At 51.9% G+C, this 19,300-nt stretch overlaps 2 protein-coding genes and 1 long non-coding RNA gene across 10 annotated transcripts in view; 2 read left to right on the forward strand and 1 right to left on the reverse strand.

The window, feature by feature from the left end:
- Positions 1-14,283, forward strand: part of CPEB1 (cytoplasmic polyadenylation element binding protein 1) — a 42,779-nt gene extending 28,496 nt beyond the window's left edge. For 3 of the 8 annotated variants that reach the window (XM_023520966.1, XM_023520961.1, XM_023520962.1), the window contains exons 3-13: positions 1,793-2,019; positions 3,875-4,130; positions 6,137-6,250; positions 6,589-6,693; positions 7,592-7,728; positions 7,999-8,064; positions 8,966-9,046; positions 9,207-9,405; positions 10,705-10,799; positions 11,343-11,423; positions 12,788-14,283. In XM_023520966.1, coding sequence (XP_023376734.1) covers positions 1,793-2,019; positions 3,875-4,130; positions 6,137-6,250; positions 6,589-6,693; positions 7,592-7,728; positions 7,999-8,064; positions 8,966-9,046; positions 9,207-9,405; positions 10,705-10,799; positions 11,343-11,423; positions 12,788-12,898 — 1,472 coding nt within the window. In that variant the 3' untranslated portion in view covers positions 12,899-14,283. The remainder of the gene's footprint in view (positions 1-1,792; positions 2,020-3,874; positions 4,131-6,136; positions 6,251-6,588; positions 6,694-7,591; positions 7,729-7,998; positions 8,065-8,965; positions 9,047-9,206; positions 9,406-10,704; positions 10,800-11,342; positions 11,424-12,787) is intronic. The other 5 variants (XM_023520967.1, XM_023520968.1, XM_023520963.1 and 2 more) reach the window with 4 other exon arrangements.
- Positions 13,551-15,924, reverse strand: LOC111729861. Its single transcript, XR_002776421.1, has 2 exons — positions 15,737-15,924; positions 13,551-15,504 (listed from the first exon to the last, which is right to left on the reverse strand). It is a non-coding gene; the product is annotated as an uncharacterized LOC111729861 (long non-coding RNA).
- Positions 15,925-15,984: 60 nt separating this feature from the next.
- Positions 15,985-19,085, forward strand: RPS17 (ribosomal protein S17). Its single transcript, XM_011376122.2, has 5 exons — positions 15,985-16,130; positions 16,403-16,554; positions 17,071-17,176; positions 17,804-17,869; positions 18,959-19,085. Exons 1-5 carry the CDS (start codon positions 16,128-16,130, stop codon positions 19,037-19,039), a joined length of 408 nt encoding a protein of 135 aa, XP_011374424.1. The 5' UTR covers positions 15,985-16,127; the 3' UTR covers positions 19,040-19,085.
- Positions 19,086-19,300: the final 215 nt, after the last annotated feature.

A 19,300-nucleotide genomic window follows, 5' to 3' on the forward strand; every position in this document is an offset into this window, starting at 1 on the left:
CCAAGCATGGAGAGAAGCTGAGTGTCAGCACACAGTTGAGTGCTCACGCCTGGAAAGCCGCTTTGAAAGAGCTAGTTAAAGAGCGTTTCCTTAAAGAGAAAATAGTAAACTAAACACTGAAGTCCTTGCTGCATGTGGTGCAGCTCCCCCCCACCTCCCAGCACACTGGGCTCAGATGTCTGGAAGTATAAGGCCCAGGCACACCGAGGTCGGTCAGGGTGCAGGGGGACTGAAGCGCCTCAGCGGGAGTGTGGACTGGCGCATCCACTGTGGAAGAGTATGACAGTTTCTTTTCAAAATAAGGTGTTTGTTTGTTTGTTTGTTTGTTTTAAGCACAGTAAACACATCCACAGTATCGTCTGCGTTAAAAAAAGTTAAAGATACACACCCGCCTGTCTCTATCTGAAAGGGAGGTTATTTGGCTAAAGGAGAGCAGGCTGGTCCTGATCCATACCTCGTCTGTCACGAATGGCCTATGTGGCTGGCACCCTGCAAGCGTGCGTTCTCTGGATTTCTGGATTCGTGCCGGGAAAGGTTTAGTCCTGCCTTTTGGGACCAATCACAGCTCAGCCAGGCATTCAGACTGTCTTGGAGCCTGAGGGGAACCAGCCCTGGTGACCTGTGTTTTGCTCAAGTTACTGGCGAGCTGGAGCCGGTCACAGCCACCCTTTATCGAGCAGCCACACACTTAAACACGTTATTTTGGTTTCACCTCATAGCCATTTCGAGGTGGATATTTTGCCCTTTCTTCAGACTAAGAAGAATACCAAGTGAAGGCTTCTTCCGTAGCCTCCTGCCTCCACAGCTGCACGGCGAAGCCCTCCCGTGCCCCACCTGCATAGGTTAGCGCTGCGCCTTCGGCCGCCTGTCTCCAAGGCCGGGTGTGGGAGGTGCCCTCTTCTGCTGTCCCCTTTATCCTCTTGTCTTTCGCAGCCTCTGCTTCACTCTTTTTCAGTGTTTCACATTTAACTATTGCCCGTGTACTGGGCACTTTCCATCTGCCACTTAATTACCGAACCCTCCTGATGGAGTCCTGAAATAGCTGATATCCCAACTGGGACCCCATGAGGAGTGGTGACTCGGAGAGCGTCCCAAGCAGACGGACATACAGAGGAAGGGTCAGAAGTTAGGGCTTCATCCCAGGCTGCTTTTAAGCCAGAGTGGGCTTAACCACCACGTCATTCCACTTCCATCCCTAGTGTTTGACGTTTGGGGGTACATAGGAGAGCGTCTGCCTGTGCTAGAACTTTGCATAAAGGAACCCCTCAGATGAGATGACATGCTCGTGCTGTACCAGACTTCTGGAGTGTGGCGTGAAATTCCGTATTTTTTCCTACGTAGTATTAGAAAGGTGGGACTTCTAATAAACACACTGGTAGGTACTAAGAAAGGAATATGCTTTGGGCTGCCTAGTTGTGCTCAAGGTGTCTCCTCTATCAACATGGGCCTGTGCCGTCAGACGAGCAGCTGTGACCAGGGTCCCTGGTGGCACAGAGTTTCCCAGATGCTGGCCTTGACCCTTAAGCCTGGGTTGCAGCAGGAGTTTTGCTGCACCTGTTACAGTAGGACCTCTGGGCTTCAGAAAGCTGTCCTGTCATTCTCCCGTGGGCCCTGGGCGGCCAGTGTTGGTACTGGGCGTGTATCTGCTCACTATACTCCACCTGGTTCTGCTGTACTCTCAGTGGCCTTGCCTTGGTGTCCCTTGTTGAGTGGCTGTGGGAGAAGAGCGAAGGGCGATGGGCTGGGAAGAAAAATAAGTGGTCACGAGGCTTCCTTTTTTTTTCCTTCCTAGTGCTGAGCATGCTGCACAACCCATTGGGCAGTGTCCTGGGGAAGCCCCCCTTGAGCTTCCTGCCTCTGGACCCACTTGGATCTGACTTGGTGGACAAGTTCCCAGCACCTTCAGTGAGAGGACCCCGCCTGGACACGCGGCCCATCCTGGACTCCCGTTCTAGCAGCCCCTCTGACTCAGACACCAGTGGCTTCAGCTCTGGATCAGATCATCTCTCAGATTTGATTGTATGTAGCTCAATGGGGAGTGGGGTGGCAGGGTTAGGGAACTCGATGTGGAGCGCATGTCCACAGAATGCAGGCTGGGCGATGCGGAGGCCATCGTGGGCATGGGCAGAACGTTCTGTCCTCGACAGAATAGCGGATGCCTTGTATAGCCACTGAGCAGTGTGTTGCCGGACCTGAACTGAGAACTGTCTTTTCACCAGTGACTCTGAGAGCTGTTGGGAAACAGTTAATTCCAAAAGTAAACTTAGGGGTCCTAGCAGTTCTGTTTTCTGACCTACATGGGGTTTTCTTTAGTTTTTAAACAGTATTTTTATGTTTATGTATCTTTATGTATGATATTTCAAAAATTTTAAGTGGTGATTTAAAAAATCACATGTTAGTACAGGCATATGCCATTTCATTGAGCTTCGCAGGTGTATTTTTTTACAAACTGAAGGCAAGCAAAAAGACTGTGACTCACTTTCTTGCAAGACTAGTGGTCTGGCACTAGACCCACAGTCACTCTGAGGTGTGCCAGCCGTTAGCAGGCCTAGGATTTTAATCCAGATCTGACTGACTCTGGCTTCTGAATTCTTTTCACTGACCCATGCCAACTCTCAGTCAGAGGCCATGATGAATCTATGAAATAAGGGGTCAGAGTTAATTTTGCATCTGTGCTCCTTACATGCAGCCATGTGTGTGACATGTGGCATGCATGCCAAGAGGAGTTGGCAAGTGGATTAGAATGAGAGGAAGGGGATGGTAGAAGGAGGCGCTTGAGCATGGCAGTGAGAAATCCTAAAATAAAATGTGGTTCCAGGTGCCTTCTGATCCCGGCTCCTCTCCCACTCCACTGAGTCCTCGAGCTGACTGCTCGATGAGTGGAATGGCTGATTGTCCTGCCCTCTTCTCTTTCACGTCCAGGACTGGCAATGCTGGTTGTGGTTACAGTTTCTCATTCATAGCACAACCTGTTAGCACTCACCGGCCTCTTGTCAGCCTAACCAGGACATGGGAGCTGGTGTTGGGGCCCCGCCTCGCACTGGTTCTATCTGTTCAGGCTGCTTCCAAAGGGGCAGCCACAAGCAGGGTCCTTTGCTTCCCTGCTGCAGCTCCCCCCTGTAGACTGTGGTGAGATGAGGGGCTCCTGGTTCCATCACATCACTTCCAATAGGACTCCATCTTAGAAATTCACTCCATAACCAGCCTTAATATCCTGAGATTATATTTGAAGAACTTTCTCGGATACCTCACCCTGAGGCTTAGTTGATAAAGGGATATGGGCAGACAACTCACAGAAGAGGAACTAGATGCGGTATTTGAACTTTTAGGAACTACTCTATTGAGTAATTATTTTAATTTGATTTTTTGATAACGCGGTATCATTTAAAAAACCTACTTAAATCAGTAGACTTCAAAGCTTTGATACAAGCTTGCACATTCATACATTTGTGGTAGAACACAGAGCACTCATGGAAAGTATTTTGACACTCTAGACCCAGGAATCTGACCAAAGAAAACACAAAATGTGAAGAGGCTATACCTTAAGATATTTGTTTATAATTCTGAAAACTTGGAAAGATCTAAATGTTTAACAGTGGAGGGCTAGGTCAGGGAAATGTAGCTTACTCTGTAAATAGAATATCATTAATTTATTAAAAATGGTTACGAAGACGATATTACAAAAAAAAAAATGTTGAATTGGGGAGAAACGAATTTGTTTTAAATTATAGTAGAAGGACAACTAACCTTAAAAATGCATATGAAGGAAGTCTAAAAGAAACTAAAAGGTGTTTTTCATGCCTATAGTGTTGTTACTATTTTTATAACAAAACTGTCCTTTAAAAACCTGTATCTTCCTTTTTTCCTCCCTTAGTCAAGCCTTCGCATTTCCCCCCCTCTGCCCTTCCTGTCTCTGACAGGGGGTGGGCCCAGAGATTCTTTAAAGATGGGGGTTGGGTCCCGGATGGACCAAGAGCAAGTCGCTCTCGCTGCTGCAGTCACTCCCTCCCTAACCAGTGCATCAAAGAGATGGCCAGGAGCTTCTGTGTGGCCATCCTGGGACCTCTTGGAAGCTCCCAAAGACCCCTTCAGCATAGAGAGAGAGGCCAGGCTGCACAGGCAAGCTGCAGGTGAGTGTGGCTGTGGGCGTGCTTGGGGCCCAAGGCCTCATTCTGGGAGCAGCGTAAGTGGCCTCAGTTCGCAGAGTGGTAAACTGTCTGGAAGAGGGCCTGGGTGCATGGTGAAGTCTCTGGATCTGCTCTGTGAAGTAAGTGCACAAAATGGGACAAACTCTGGAATTCTTGGAGGCAGAGCAGGAAGGAAGGAGGCAGATAACCTGGTGCACGGGGCTGTGGCAGTGAGGAGCTGGGTTCTTCTCACTCACGCCCTCCCTGGAGATTGGCCGTGCCCTGCTGCCCCTGTTGCTGCTTTCACAGGTGGACGTCTCCAAGAGGAACACTGGAAGCGATGCCCGGAGTTTTCTCTACCTCCCCGCCTCTAATCAGACATGTCAGATACAACCCCTGCTGGGGCTTTCTTCCCCCAGGCTTTCTGACTGGTACACTTGGGTGCACTGCAATGGGTGGTCCATTAGTCAACCTCTAAGGTAAAGGAGGTCCCCAAGTGGCCTGGTCTCCCAGGAACCCTTGGCTGCTGTCATTTAGATGGTCTCAGATACATAGTGAACCTGCTTTTCATCTTGGAGGTAACTGAGTCACAGAGTCGTGGTGTACTGCGGCTTCAGAGCATTGCACACCGACAGCTGTCCTGAGGCCATGGAGTCGACGTCTGGGTGAACGTCCAGTGTCTCCATCCCGTTTGCACCCAGAGGCCTCAGCCTGTCTCTTTTTCCACTCACAGAGCTGGGCCCCTAATGGTGCTGCTGCTCTGTTCACTTAATGGTTTTGGCAACCCATCTTTGTGCTTTCTCTAGTGCCATTGTTTTCCTGTGAAATGGCATTACCATGCTTTTGGACGAGGCCATTATATTGACTCCTCTTTTCGCAAAATATTGCTGACAGTGCCCGATTTCTTGCTGTAGCAACACATTGAGCCTGTGCCTTTTAGGGAATGGCCTTCCATGTCATTGTCCTGAATGAAAATGACGGGTCATTTCATTAGCTCTCCTCCCCAGTGCCGAAGGAAGAGGAGGAGGAGAGTAAAGTGGGCAGGGACAAGCCGCCCCACTGAGGTCAGTCTTCTGACGCCCAGCCGTGAGAGAAGCAAAAGACAGCAGTGCACGGCCGGTCTCCAGGGAGAAGCACGAGTGAGACGGACCGGCAGAGACCGAGTCAGGGCAGGATTAAAGACTGGGAGGAAGCTGAACTGGTCACCAAGAGTAGAGCGGCCTCTAGATACTGTGTGGCAGCCCAAAGGGAAGAGAGCGTCTACTCTGTCCGGCGACAAGGGTTTCTTAACAAGGTGTTTGAGTCAGAGTCAGAGGAAGCTCACAGCGGATGTGGGCAGACTGGTGTTTGGTATAAGTAGGGAGCCAAGGGGTTGGAGGGATCCATTATCTTATGGTGTCGGCATCAAGGAAGGACCATTGTCTGCTTGAGTACCATACAGGTAGCTCTGGCAGTGACGGGGTATGGTTTCTGACTTGGGAACAACTGTGACACTCTTGTTGGGTCGCTAGTGGTCGTTTTTATTGGTGATGCCCTAACTTCTGTGATTGATGAGTTCAAAGTGAAGACAGGGAAATGAGAGTTGGATGCTTTTCATTTGAACATCCGGGGAGAAGGTCCATTTGGACCAGTAGGCCTTGAGGATATTGGGTACAAAATTGCTCTGTTTATGTTAGAATAATTATCAATTTAATCAGTATGTAAGCAATGAGTAGATAATACTGCTTTATGGTTAAAGTGTCAGCTGCACGTCTGAAAGCCACGTGGGCTGTGATTGCTCACCTTGCACATCTCCCAGTTTTAGTGGAGACGGAACCAGTGAGTTTTGCTGTGCTGGGCCCGCTGGGCTGGTGAGGCATGTCTTCTAGCCTTTTAGAGTAGTCGTAGGTGTTCTTCCAGGCAGCCAGGTTTGGACTGTGGCTTGGCCAGTTCTTCCTGGACAGCTTCACCCCAGGGCAGGGCACTGACTCTGTTGACTCTCCAGCCCGTTTCTTTGTCTTCTGCCTAAGCTGTGAATGAAGCCACTTGTACCTGGAGTGGCCAGCTTCCTCCCCGGAACTACAAGAACCCCGTCTACTCTTGCAAGGTGTTCCTCGGAGGCGTCCCTTGGGATATTACGGAAGGTGAGCTGCCGCCAAAGCCTCCTGCTTGCAGGGTTGCAGGTGGGCATGTCCTTCAGGGGCGATGGGCTTGGGCTTGGGCTTGGGCTTGGGCTTGAGCTTGAGCTTGAGCTTGAGCTTGAGGCCGAGGCGCAACCTCTGCCTGAGCACAGCGAGTTACAAAGGAGGGGGGTACACTTCCAAGATTCCTGTAGTGCTCTGTGACACCTCACACTTGTGCTTACACTTGACACCTGGGACTAGGGTGAGTTCTCAGTCGTTGGTCAAGGCGGATGAGCCTGTGCCATGCCTTCCTGGGGGTGATGCCTCAGCTCCTGCCATTCTTTCCCATCTTTTTGCAGCTGGCTTGGTTAACACCTTCCGTGTTTTTGGCTCTTTGAGTGTGGAGTGGCCTGGTAAGGATGGCAAGCACCCTCGGTGTCCTCCCAAAGGTAATATGCCTAAAGGTAATAAAGACATGGTAGGAGCTTTTCTTCCTCCCTAGCACGTATTGCACTAAGGGGTGCTGGGACGTCACCGCCGCATGCTGGTAGCGTGGTCTGGGCACCCCCAGCGCACAACTCTCAGCTCTGGGCACCCCCAGCGCACAACTCTCAGCTGTCAGCACTTCTCTGCAACTAGCACGCCCCTCCGTTTCTCCTGTTCCCTCCGTCCAGACTCAACCTGCAGTCGGAGCTGACTCTGAAACCGCTTTGTGGAACTTCTTTGTGCACTTCTCTCAATACCTGAACCCAACAGCTCCTCTACCCTCAAAACGGGGCATTTGAAAAGCTTTCCTGTGCCTGTCTTTTCTGCCCAGTTACGCTCTTGCCTGACCTGATTCCGAGATCCCTTTGGAGTTGGCAGGAATGAGGACCAAGCACCTGATCCTCACTGCTCTGAAATGAGATCCCTTCCCTGTAGGAAGGAGCAGGTGCTATTTTCACCCTGCCCCATCCTCACTGAAAATGTCCTTATGAACTGGACCAGCAGCAGTCGAACTAGGCTTGTAGAGCAGGGCCTCCATCCCCTGGCAGACGGGCCACAGAAAGCCTGCCAGGAAAGCCTGGCTTGGCCGACTGACCCCGCTCTGTGTCCTGGGAGAGAGCTGTGTGGCGATGGTGGACTCTGTACTGCCTGGCCAGTCCCTTCCCCCACTAGGGTGGGAGACGGTGCATGTCTCCCTCTCTTGGCCTGGCCATCGGGCGTAGCAAGTGCTTCCATTCAGCAGGGCTTTTAAGGAGTAGGACCAGATTGTGTGTGACACAGGAGGCCACCTGTCTTAGAAGAAACGGCCAGCTGCAAAACCAAGGCAGAGCGGGAGCCACCTGAGGGGTTTTAATGCAGTTTCTCCTTTGGGAATAGGGTACGTGTATCTGGTCTTCGAACTCGAGAAGTCTGTCCGGGCCTTGCTGCAGGCATGCTCTCATGACCCTCTGAGCCCCGACGGCCTGAGTGAATACTATTTCAAGATGTCTAGCCGAAGGTTGCGCTGCAAGGAGGTGAGCTAGTGCGAAGTCTCTTCTGGGTCCGGGCAGCTGGCGTGTGGGCCGTGGATTTCCTGGGGTGGGTGGGCGTGCAGGCTGCAGGTGAGTGTTCCTACTGGAGCAGGAGCTGCTCTGCCTGCCCCACAGCAAACACAGCAAAACACGCTGAATTACATTAAAAAAAAAAAAAAAAAAAAGCTTTTGGCCTCAGTAAGCTATCTGCGTGCTTCTCCCCGTGGGAATCGAACTGTCTCCCAGTCCTAATTTTGCTCTTCTTAACTCTAGCCCACACTTCTGTCCCGAACATCTCGTCTTAGAAATGAAATTGAAAACAGCAACTTCCGATCTGTGGTGGGTAAATTCCTCTTCAGCCCACTCTATTCTCACATCCTGCAGAGCCCCACCTCCTTTGGGGCCTTTCTTTGGAAGTCCTGTAATCCTGAAGTCTTCTGTTTACTGTGAGAAAAAGCTCGGAAAGCCTGGTGGCCCTTGGGATGTACACCAAGATGGTGGCAGTTCCCCGTGGGACTGGGAAGAGCAAAATGAGCTTTCTTATCTCTGTGAAATTGGCTGCCAAGGTGACTTTTCACCAGGCTCTCTCATCTCTGGGGCCACCTGGGCCTAGAACCCATCAGTCCTGACTCCTGGTCATCTCACCAGGCCTGGGTGAGCTCTGCAGACGCGTCTGTTGAGGAGGCTTCTTGGCCTCGGCCTGCTCTGTGCCGTGCTGGCCTTCTCCAGGTCTTGTCTCCTGTCCTGTGAACTGCCATTTCTGCCTCCTTGCTGGTTTCTGCCTCACATCTCTTCCTGTGTTGAGACATTTTTTTTTTTAGATCTTCACAGGGTAATCTTCCGAAAACACTTGCTGGTCACCTGTCAGCACACTTCATTGTGGAGTCTTCTGCCTTCTATGCCAGATTTTGTTCCAGGCTCAGGGAATTCAGAGGCAAACGAGCATGATCAGCTCCTGCCCTAAAGTTCTCTGCTCTGTCAGCCCCTGGTGATGTCCTGCCTCTCTCCAGTTATTCCAATTGCCCCTGGCACCGTGAGCCAGCGACCATCTCACGCAAATACCTTAAGCGTCCCCACCTTCTGTCCTTCCCTTTGAATCCTTCCTGTCCCAGAGTCTGCAGACTGTGCCCTCTCTTCATCTGTGTCCATGGTTCTTTGTTGGAACCACACAGTGGAAGCTTGTGACATAGTGCTGGGTTCCTGGGTATGACAGTTTGGTACCGTTTCCCTTGCTTTCCAGGATGAGCGATTGCTGTTCAGCCACTTATTTTCACCCTTTGGACACGTGGACACAGTAAAAGTCAGCTCTAGTTGGGTCGGGGTGAGTGTGGCTTACATGCTTGGGGCTGAGTGATAGCACCTTCTCATCTGCTGCCCAGGCCTCAGCAGCCCAACTTCAGCATCTCCAGAAGCTTGTGCCTTTCCACATAGCCTCTGTCTCTGGCTCCTGCCAGGCTGACACACCTTTGGGTGGTTTTCAGGTGCAAGTGATCCCCTGGGTCTTGGCTGACAGCAACTTTGTCTGGAGCCCATTTCAGAGATTCGACCCCAGCAGGACGGTGTTTGTGGGTGCTCTGCATGGGATGCTCAATGCCGAGGCCCTGGCAGCCATTCTGAACGACCTGTTTGGTGGAGTGGTGTACGCCGGCATTGACACAGATAAGCACAAGTATCCCATTGGTGAGTGTCCCACTTCTGTGTGGGAAAGCTTGGTGGCTCTTGGGATGTAGACCAAGATGTGGTACTTTCCCGTGGGAGCAGAGAGGGAGGCCTGACCTAGGTCTGCAGATTGGCACATAGCAGCAGCATAGCATCTTTTTCTAGAAAAACCTCCAGTACTGACCCCTTGGTACCCACCCTCCCCGCACCTCCTGTGAAGGGGAAAACACAAAGTGATAGGAGGCCATAGGAGGTGAAAATGAGAGAGGACCTTTGGTGGGAAGCCCAAGGCAGTCTGGGACAGACCAGGTAATGGTTCATTGAAAGGCTAGGTCATTCCTGAACTTGCCTGGCTGGCTTCCTTTATTAAGAGTTGTTGAAAAGTGGCCTTGTCTAGGGTCACAGACCAGGTCAGGGTGAAGGAGCACTCTGAGTGGCTCAGGCAACAGAGTGTGGTCACGGCCTCTCGTCCCAGTGGAGGGGAGTCTTTGGGCCTAAACCTTGGGTATTTGCTTAGCCCCCCAAGAAAGGAGGGTGGTTCCCTACTCGTGGCAGAACAATTGTCAGTGGTGAGGTTTGGAGGTGGAGCAGAGCTTGAACTTTCTGATGGAGACATCGCTAACTCACCTCCCTAAATGCTAGCTCTGCTCACCCCGCCCCCGCCCCCAACACACACACTCAACACTGGTCAGGAAGGAGCACCGTGTGCTCATTAGTGCTCACCGCAGACTGGGAACAGGGACTTCAGAACCTGCAGGGCAGAGGCGGCACTTGGCAAGATGAGGCTCTTCTGGCTCTTGCCAGGTCTCTAAAGGACCTCAGGCCAGGAGGGGGGTGGCTGCAGGCCCACCTTCCCAGAGAGGTTTTATCTGCATCTTGGTTTTCACTCTGAGCCCTTTAACCTTACCTGTGCACCCACCGGCATCAGAAGACTCTCCTCCCTCCCCATTTCAGTCAGCATATTCTTCCCTCATTCCTGTTTGGTTTGTGCCATCATGGTCTGTGACCTCGCTGTCTAATATGGGAGCCAGCAGCCAGATGTGGCTACTGAGTGCGTGAAGTGCAGCTAGTGCCACATGTTGAAATAGTAATATTTTAGGTATATTAGGGTAAATAAAAAACGTTGTTAAAATTCCACCACTTTTTTTTTTTTTTCCCTCACTTAAATGCAGCTACTAGAAAACTTTACAAAAGTAGCTCACAGTATATTTTTGTTGGACATCACTGGTCTAGAAACAGGGTTTTCTGAGTGTTGACAAAGTGGGATTTGGGGGGAATTTGGCCAGAAAGTATATTTGTTCTTCTGTTTTTTTACAACAGGGTCTGGTCGTGTGACTTTCAATAACCAGCGTAGTTACCTGAAAGCAGTCAGTGCTGCTTTTGTGGAGATCAAAACCACCAAGTTCACCAAGAAGGTGAGTGGGCTGGTCTGCGCCCTTCCTCAGGGTTGTCTGAGAGAGGCCTGAGCCTGGAGCTGTCCCTGTGCTGGCTGTGCCCAGGGCAGGGAACCGAGCCCCTGGGGACTGAAGTGGGGTTGGGGTCTGAGGGTGGGTCAGGTCTTGGGCTCAGGAGAGGGGACCAAGACTGGGGCGCCTCCTCAGCATGGGAGCCTTCCCTCGCTGTGGTGTTTGACCTCAGTGCTAGGCAGCCTGACTTCTGCTCTCCTGATCTGCACCCTCTGAACCTCACCTGTCGGTGGGTGGTGGCGTGCCGGGTGCAGGGCGCTGAGAAGCCCAGGCAGGAGTGTTTGTGGTGCCCACGCTGCCGAGGCTGTCAGCCTGGGCCCGCACGTGTGTGTGTCCTCAGGGGTCTCTGTCCTCTTTGCCCACAATTCTCTCTAGGCCCCTTCAACAGGAAACAGCCTGTATCACACAGAGCCCAACAGTGAATGGCCCCTCCCTAGTCCATGGCCTCCTGGTGAGAAGAGCCACTTCACTCCCCTGTTTTTCTTCATGCAGGTTCAGATCGACCCATACCTGGAAGATTCTCTATGTCATATCTGCAGTTCTCAGCCTGGTCCTTTCTTCTGTCGAGATCAGGTGAGTCCCCTGGGCACTTGAGTTGTCTGGGAAGTCCCCGTCCTCAATTTAAAGTGGTCATGCCACTATTGTCACATAGAATACTGGTGTTGTCAGGTACATACTGTGCTCGTCTAGGCATGGAGGACGTGCTGATGGTCAGACGGAGGACACGCTTTGATGGCTTGACCCAGAGCTCGTGGGAAAGCCTGCTGAGTTGAGTCTTGATGCTTTGGCCTCTTGTGCAGGGTGCTGGCAGGCAGTGCGGCACTATTGGTGATAGATTCATGGTTTTGGAGGATAGGAACCTGGGTGGGTGTGGTCAGCAGTGCCCTTGAGCTGGCACTGTTGTTTGAACTCCAAGGCCTTCCAGGTTGATTTTCCCTTTCTTTACCTCTGAACTTCTGGACTGTTTTTGATGCTTGAACCTGATTTGTACCCCTCGTTGTCAGAAACAGGCAGAAAGCAGCAGTGGTTCTGGGTGGTGGTGCATGGATCTAGGTGTGTTTGAGTAAAAATGCTTCTCAGACTTTATTACACATACACATCACTTGAGGACCTTATTTAAATGGAGATTATGATTCAGGGGGTTTGGGGTGGTGCCTGAGACTTCGTGCTCTTGATAGGTTTCCAAGTGGTGCCAGTGTTGCTGATCTGCACCGTGCTTGTGACGTGGGGAGGTTTGGGGCCTAGCAGTCCACTCATGCTTAGTTTTTTGCAGTGGCGCTGTTGCTTGGGTTTGGAGTCTCTGGCTAGGCAGGCAGGCTCCAGAATGGAGATGTCAAGCCCGTTCGGGTTGCTGGGTCAAGCCTGAGAATGAGCATCTCTGTGATCAGCCTGTGCAGCAGGCTTTTATGTGTCAGATCTTTGCACAGATGACCCCCCCATTTTTAGGTGATTGCTCAGAGGTCAGTTGCTTGTCCGAGGTTACACAGCTCAGAGCAAGAGGTAGGATAGAGACTGAGGTGCATACCCAGTCACCTGTCCTCACTTGGTGGGAAGAGGAAGGCATGTTGTCTGCATTGGGATGTGGAGTCACTGTCTTTAAACGTCATCTTGTATCAGCAGCCATTTGACGCAGCTGCTCTGTAGGCTGAGCAGGGCGGAGGACTGGAGGAGCCGCTGTAGTGGGAAGGGCTGAAAGCAGCCGCAGGTCTCTGCACGCAGTGGGGGCCCGGCACGTCTGATGAAGCAGGCCGCCCGGAGGAACATGGAAAGTGGGCTTGCTGGGTTCGGTCGGGCCTCTATGGCAGGGGGACAGGGTTCCCCGATGCCCTCTCTTCTAGCCCCACAGAGGCCCACAGGAATCCCCACTCCCTCGCAAGCAGAGCTGGCCAGCGCTGACACAGGCGAGGCCTGTCTCCTTTTTTCTCCTTCCACGCCAGGTGTGTTTCAAGTATTTCTGCCGGAGCTGCTGGCACTGGCAGCACAGCTCAGAGGGCCTGCGCCACCACAGCCCCCTGATGCGGAACCAGAAGAACCGAGATTCCAGCTAAAGGAGCCGGCCTCGCCCGCAGGCCTGTGGTGCCCAAGGCTGGCAGGTCAGGCAGCAGCCTGTACCACGAGGCCACTGGCGACCAGGGAGCTAGCTTCCCAGGACAAGGGAAAATCATAGTCACCTTTGCACTTGCTGAATCTGTCTTTGTTTCTGCACTAATTAATGCACAATGAGTTTTGTCGGGTTTTGTTTTCAGGGGGGTGTGCCAGGGCAAGGACCCTCTGGCTTATACTCCCAGTGACTCTGTAGTTTTCCCAGATTTTAGTTCCTCATTTTGCAGATAAAAAGCAAAAAAGAGCTACGTGTCCAGAAGGTATTGACACGATGCCTACATCTAGGTTTATTTATTAAAAGCGCTTTTTTTTACATTCCTTGCAATACTGATGGTGATGATGCACAGGTCTCATTGGTTTTTCTTGCAGTTGCCATACAGTGCCTTTCCATTTATTTAACCCCCACCTGAACGGCATAAACTGAGTGTTCAGCTGGTGTTTTTTACTGTAAACAACAAGGAGACTTTGCTCTTCATTTAAACCAAAACCATATTTCATATTTTACGCTCGAGGGTTTTTACCGGTTCCTTTTTACACTCCTTAAAACAGTTTATAAGTCGTTTGGAAGAGGTTTTTTTTTTTTTTGGTTTTGTTTTTTTTCCTTTCCTGGCAGCTTTTAACATTATAGCAAATTTGTGTCTGGGGGACTGCCGGTCACTGTTTGTTTTTTACAGTTGCGAACAAGGCATTTGCAACTAAGAACAAAACTTTTTTGATTTGAAACAGGACCAGGTAAACGGTGTTTGAGCGCTGCTGTATATAGTTCTAAATGGTTTATTGCACCGTCTTAAGTTGCACTTATTTGGTGGGGGAGGGTTGATAGACGTTTTTAATCACAAAGTCACAGGACTTTTTTTGTTTTGTAACTGAGCTAAAAAAGGGCTGCTTTTGGTGGGGGCAGATGAAGGCTCACAGGAGCCCTTTCTCTTAGAGGGGACAAGTACCCTTCCCTTACTCCTTTCATTTGAGAAATGTGTGAAGCAACAGTTGCAGTTGACAGAAATGCTACTGGAATTTGAAAACTTGACTTTTTCTTTTTTCCTTTTTCTTTTTTCTTTCTTTTTTTTTTTTAAAAAAAAAACAACAAAAAACACCTACTTGCCCCTCTTTGGGAAGCTGTGTGCCAAAGAATCAGTGTCATAACCCACCCCCTCCTGCTGAGCTGACGTTGCACTGTTGCATATCCCAGCTACTCTGTGGGTTTTGTGAAGCTGTGTGTGAAGTCTCTACCTCATTGTAGTATATGCAGGCAAGGCTGCAGTCTCCTACAGATGTGTGGAGTAAGCTGTGGTGTAGTTTTTTTGGCACATAATAAACACGTTGCAGCAGAGTTCTGGTCTTGTCTCTGTGTCTGAGGGCTGCGGGCCAAGGGGCAGTGGGGTAACAAGTAAAACTCCGGAGTGAAAGTTCACGTTTCCTTGGATTTTCTGTCATGGGATTCCAGCCCAGGTAGATGGTGGGGCCACGTGAAGACCTGCCCCTGTAAGTACTTCTGTGGGCAAGTGCACCTGGCAGGTGGGTACCTCTAGTGCACATGTGAAGAGCCCTCACTGAAGCTTCTTGGGGCACCTCCTCTCAGCTCCAGACTCAGCTGGGGGGGAACTGGAGGCACAGCTGCTCAGGCATCGTTGTGAGCTGCTTGTCTCAGCCTCCCCTGTAACCCCCGGGCCTGTTTCTTGACGATGGGAGGCTTTCCATCCTCTGGACTCGCCTGTGCTAATCCAGTTCCTTTCCGAGAGGGAGCCATTCAGGGCACTTTCCGCCATTCTTCAGAGAGCCCTGTCGTCGGGACTCGTCTCAGGCTTCCAGGATTGGTGAGTCTGCTGATTTTGTCAGGTAGGTTGTGCCTGGGCCCAGCTGCCAGTCTGATCTTTTGGAAGATTGCATTCTAGTCTGAGGTGTGGGGAATCCTGCACACCGAAGTGTCCTTTTTGTGAGAGGTGCAGGGGCTCACTGTCAGGAGTCGGGAGTCCCTCAGCCAAGGAGCGGCTTCGCCTTTCATTTGAGGCCTGGCTGGCAGCGGCTTGGTTCGACATTTGCTGGTAAAGTCAGTTCCTGCAACTCTGAGGAGAGTCAGCCTTCCGTTTTGGCCACTCTTTATTCTCCTAGAGGGAGGGACTAATGTCCCAGTCAGTTCAGTGTGACTGGACTGACCAGGGTAACTAGTAGGTGAATTGAGAGATGAGGCATAGCCCTGGGCCCCTTATGCAACCTGGCCAGCCAAGCCCAGACTTTCCTTGAGTCAGGTAGGGGCCCAGGACTCACTTTAGCCGAATTGGAAGGAGGAGGCATGGTACTACCTAGGCTAATGAGGCCATCAGGAGAAGCCACCAGGCCTGTACTGGTGGCTTCAGAGACCCTGATTTTAGTGTGGGTGTGGCAGCAACGGCTTGAAGACAGTGGTTGGACAGGCGCCGCCTTAGTTATTGGGAGCGGTGTAGGTGAACTGGGCCCTCCACTTACATGTTTGACAGCTTGCTTCGTTCTGGGCACTGTTCCAGGCACTGGGAGCAGCCAAACCAAACGGCTCTTGCTGTCGTGGAGCTCACCCCTTGTTGAGGAAACGAAGACAAGTCAGTGTGACAAGTATTAAGAAATATTAGAGCAGCTTTCTAAGTTGGAGGGAAAAGCCCCTCTGATAAGGTGATGTTCGAGCAAGGATTAGGAAGAAATGAGCCTCTCCCAGTTGTACCGGGTCTCCCTCCACCAGGCTAACAGGACAAGCCTCTGACCGGTGGAGTGGGTAAGAGACCTGAGCGGGGCGCCATCCCCTACTTCCTCACCTTTCCACGCTCCTGAATCGCCTTCTCAACGATCCTAAGCCTCTCTCCCTCTCCCTGGCCTATGTGGAGGGGATGCACTCCTTGTCTGGAGCACATCGAACGGGCGATCCGGTCAGAACCTAGAGACTAGAGAGGTCGCCCCGCCACAGCGCGAGGCGAGGCCGAGCTCGGAAACCCAGGAGGTCCGCCCACAAGCGGGGCGGGACGGCTGCTGCCCCGCCCGCTGGGCTGGGCCGGGCCTTTTGCACTTCCGCCCCTCCCCGCTAGGGGTCACTGCAGCGCTCTCGAGTTGGTTCGGCGCGTCCCTGGCAAAGAGGAAGCGGCTTTCTGGCCCGCGCCTTAAAGGAGACTCTCTGCTTCCTACTTCCTCTTTCACCAGGGACCCGCCAAGATGGTAGGTGCTTTGCCTCGAAGCTGGCGTTTCCCGCAATCGCCCTCCATCCGCCGCTTTTCGCGGTCCTCATCCGTCAGGGAGAGGCACCGGGCCCTCTTAGGCCGGAGCCTCCGCGGGCCGCTGGCCTGCGCGTTGACCCCCGCGCTCCACTGCCGCCCGCCGGCTCTCCTTCCCCGAGCTCGGCCCCAGCCCGCGGAGCCCGGGGCGTGACGCCGCACTCTGCCCCGGAGGCCTGTCCTGGCCTGCGGTGACCCTGTCTTCTCCACTCGCAGGGCCGCGTTCGCACCAAGACCGTGAAGAAGGCGGCCCGGGTCATCATCGAGAAGTACTACACGCGCCTGGGCAACGACTTCCACACCAACAAGCGCGTGTGCGAGGAGATCGCCATTATTCCCAGCAAGAAGCTCCGCAACAAGATAGCGGGGTGAGTGGGGTGGGCGCCCGGCCTCCGGGGCGCTGTGTCTGCCGTCCCCCGACTCGGGAGGGGATCGTGCCGTTTCGCTAGTGCGTCTCCCGGTACCCCGGGGAAGAGCGCTGCAGGCGTGCGTTTGCAGGGTGTGTTGTTGGGATTGTCTCACGTTCGCGTTGTATCTGGCGGTGACACTTAGACGAGATGAGCCTCGGTCACACCTCCGGGACACTAATGTTAAGTACAGGAAATTGTGTAATTTGGCTCTCGGAGGAAAGAAAATGAAAACCGGGCGGAGAGGATTTGACAGCTTTGAAAGAATTTGAGTAGAGGGTGTGGTAAGCACCACAGGGACGGGTGTGCTTAGGTGGTGGCGCTGCGGGGACCGTTCAGAGTCTGGGTCCCTAGGATGGCGATTCCTCCCTTCTCACTGGAGAAAAACAAACTGCTACTTGTGTACCGGGTGTTGTGTGCGCCGGCCTGAGCACCTGTGTGTTCTCAGTGTTCTCCTGGGGCGTTTATACTTTGTAGCTATGTCACCCATCTGATGAAGCGGATTCAGAGAGGCCCCGTGAGAGGTATCTCCATCAAGCTGCAGGAAGAGGAGAGAGAGAGGAGAGATAATTATGTTCCCGAGGTAAACTTTCTGGGTCTTTGGCTCATCCTGAAAGATAAAACAGGCTCCTGAGAACCCTTTCAGGTACCTGGTTCCTAAAGGGGCCTCAGCTGAGTTTGAGAAGGAGGGAGAGGGGCTTAGGGTCGTTGGGAAGGTGATTCAGGAGCTGTGGAAAGGTGAGGAAGTAGAGGGTGGCGCCCTGCTCAAGACCCCCACCCACTCCACGGGTCAGAGGCTTGTCCTGTTAGCCTGGTGGAGGGAGACCTGGTACAACTGGAAGAGGCTCGTTTTTTAATACCCCTAACCAGCTGTAGGTGCCGCTAACTTTAACCTGCCTGTAAATTAGTCTGTTCTGCTCTGTTGGGGTTGTTGAAGTCCATTTTGATCTCAACATGAGAACCCTTAATGACGTTTGACTTGTCATGTCTGCTGGCTTCTTCGCCCCAGCATGGTATTGCTGAAGGTTTTCTGAATACTGATAAGGTGGTAACGAGGGCATTGAAGGTATATCCAGGAGACCTGATTTGGGGCCTGTAATGCTTAGGCTCACCTTCTAGGATCCTGTTCTGTCCCCTTTCTGAGTGCCTCTCAGGGAAGACGAGTGATAACTCATTGGTTGATATTTTGGCCCTGCCTTGTTCCTTCTAGGTCTCAGCCCTGGATCAGGAGATCATTGAAGTTGATCCTGACACTAAGGAGATGCTGAAGCTCCTGGTAAGGCTTCCCTGGTCAGGAACCATCAGCAGCTTTCCACCGTCTGTTACAGTGCCGGTTGACAGCTGTTGAATCTTTAGAGTACACGAGGCGTCTTTCTCAGTGTTTCCCACACGTTCTTTTCTGGCATCTTCAGTTCTGTGGCTGGCTCCTCACACTGGCCCCTGTGGTTCCAGCCCTTGCTCTTACACTCGGCCTGCTTTCCCTTGGGGACTTTCTTCTGTGTCTGTATGCTTTACCATTCCAGTGAGCTGTGGTCTCACTTACAGATGCTTGTTACCAGGCTCTACTTAGCTATCTTCACTACGGGTTGATGCATGGCTCCTCTGTGGCTTATCTTAGTACTTGTGTGAAGTTTTCACATGGGCTTCAAAGCCCAATGGAAAGTTGGTGATTTAGAGCAAATGAACTCTCTTATCACCATGACCCAGCTTCAGAAAAGCATTTCCAGGACAGTTAAAGTCTGTGGACCATCCTAAAATAACCACTATCCTGAATGCAACTTTTTAGTTTTAATTAGAAAATTGGTTTTTGAGGATAAAGTGGGAAATATTATTTTGAGGTATTTGGTGGGCCCACCCCACTTGGATTGAGCTGGCTTAAAGGCAGGCCCTGACCTCCATCCCTTAACCACTCTACCTGGGCCCTTCACACATGTTGAATGCTCAGGGCCTGCCATTTGTGAGGCCCACCTGAGGCTGGTCCTGGAAAGGAAGTGGCACTGTGAACACGCTAAAGCAGTGATTCTCAAAGGGGAAGATTTTACTTCCCTGGGGGACATGTGGTAATGTCTGGACACATTCTGGTTGTCAAAGTTAGGGGGTCCCAGCAGACATTAGTGGATAGAGGCCAAGGATATTGCTAAACCTACAGTGCACGTGATGCCTGGCTGTTGGAGTGTTGCGTCCTTGAGATCTCCAGTAGACCTGTGAGTTTATAGGTCCGGGGCGGGGAGGAGAAGGCCTTCTGTTAGGTTTTTGCACATGACATCAACCTGACCCCAAGCTGGCGGAGGCTGACAAGCATGGGCTGGCAGTGGTCCTTAGATCTCATTGATACAGCTACACTGAATCCGTTTTATTGTTCCAGGACTTTGGCAGTCTGTCCAACCTGCAGGTCACCCAGCCTACAGTTGGGATGAATTTCAAAACACCACGTGGAGCCGTTTGAATCTTTCTGCTGTGCTGTAATATGCCAATAAACCATGGACAACTTTGCCTGTGTCATCTGTGGGGTCGGGTGCCAGTGGAGCGAAGGGCAGGAGTTCTTTCTCAAGAGAGAAATCCTGAAAGAATGGTCTGCAGTATGAGCACCTGTGACCCGTGCGGTGCCCATGGAGATAGCGCCTAGAAAGTGCACACTGCTTAGCTTGCCAGCTCCACCCTGCTGGTTCTGGCAGGCCTGGCAGGCCCTGAGCTCTGGGCGAGTGAA

This window comes from Pteropus vampyrus, unplaced genomic scaffold, assembly GCF_000151845.1.
Source record: "Pteropus vampyrus isolate Shadow unplaced genomic scaffold, Pvam_2.0 Scaffold286, whole genome shotgun sequence".
Classification (NCBI taxonomy): domain Eukaryota; kingdom Metazoa; phylum Chordata; class Mammalia; order Chiroptera; family Pteropodidae; genus Pteropus; species Pteropus vampyrus.

Coding starts and splice junctions, on each gene's coding strand:
- RPS17 (XM_011376122.2), top strand. Junction 16,555..17,070: donor CTCCGCAACAAGATAGCGGG/GTGAGTGGGGTG, acceptor TATACTTTGTAG/CTATGTCACCCATCTGATGA. Junction 17,870..18,958: donor AGGAGATGCTGAAGCTCCTG/GTAAGGCTTCCC, acceptor TTATTGTTCCAG/GACTTTGGCAGTCTGTCCAA.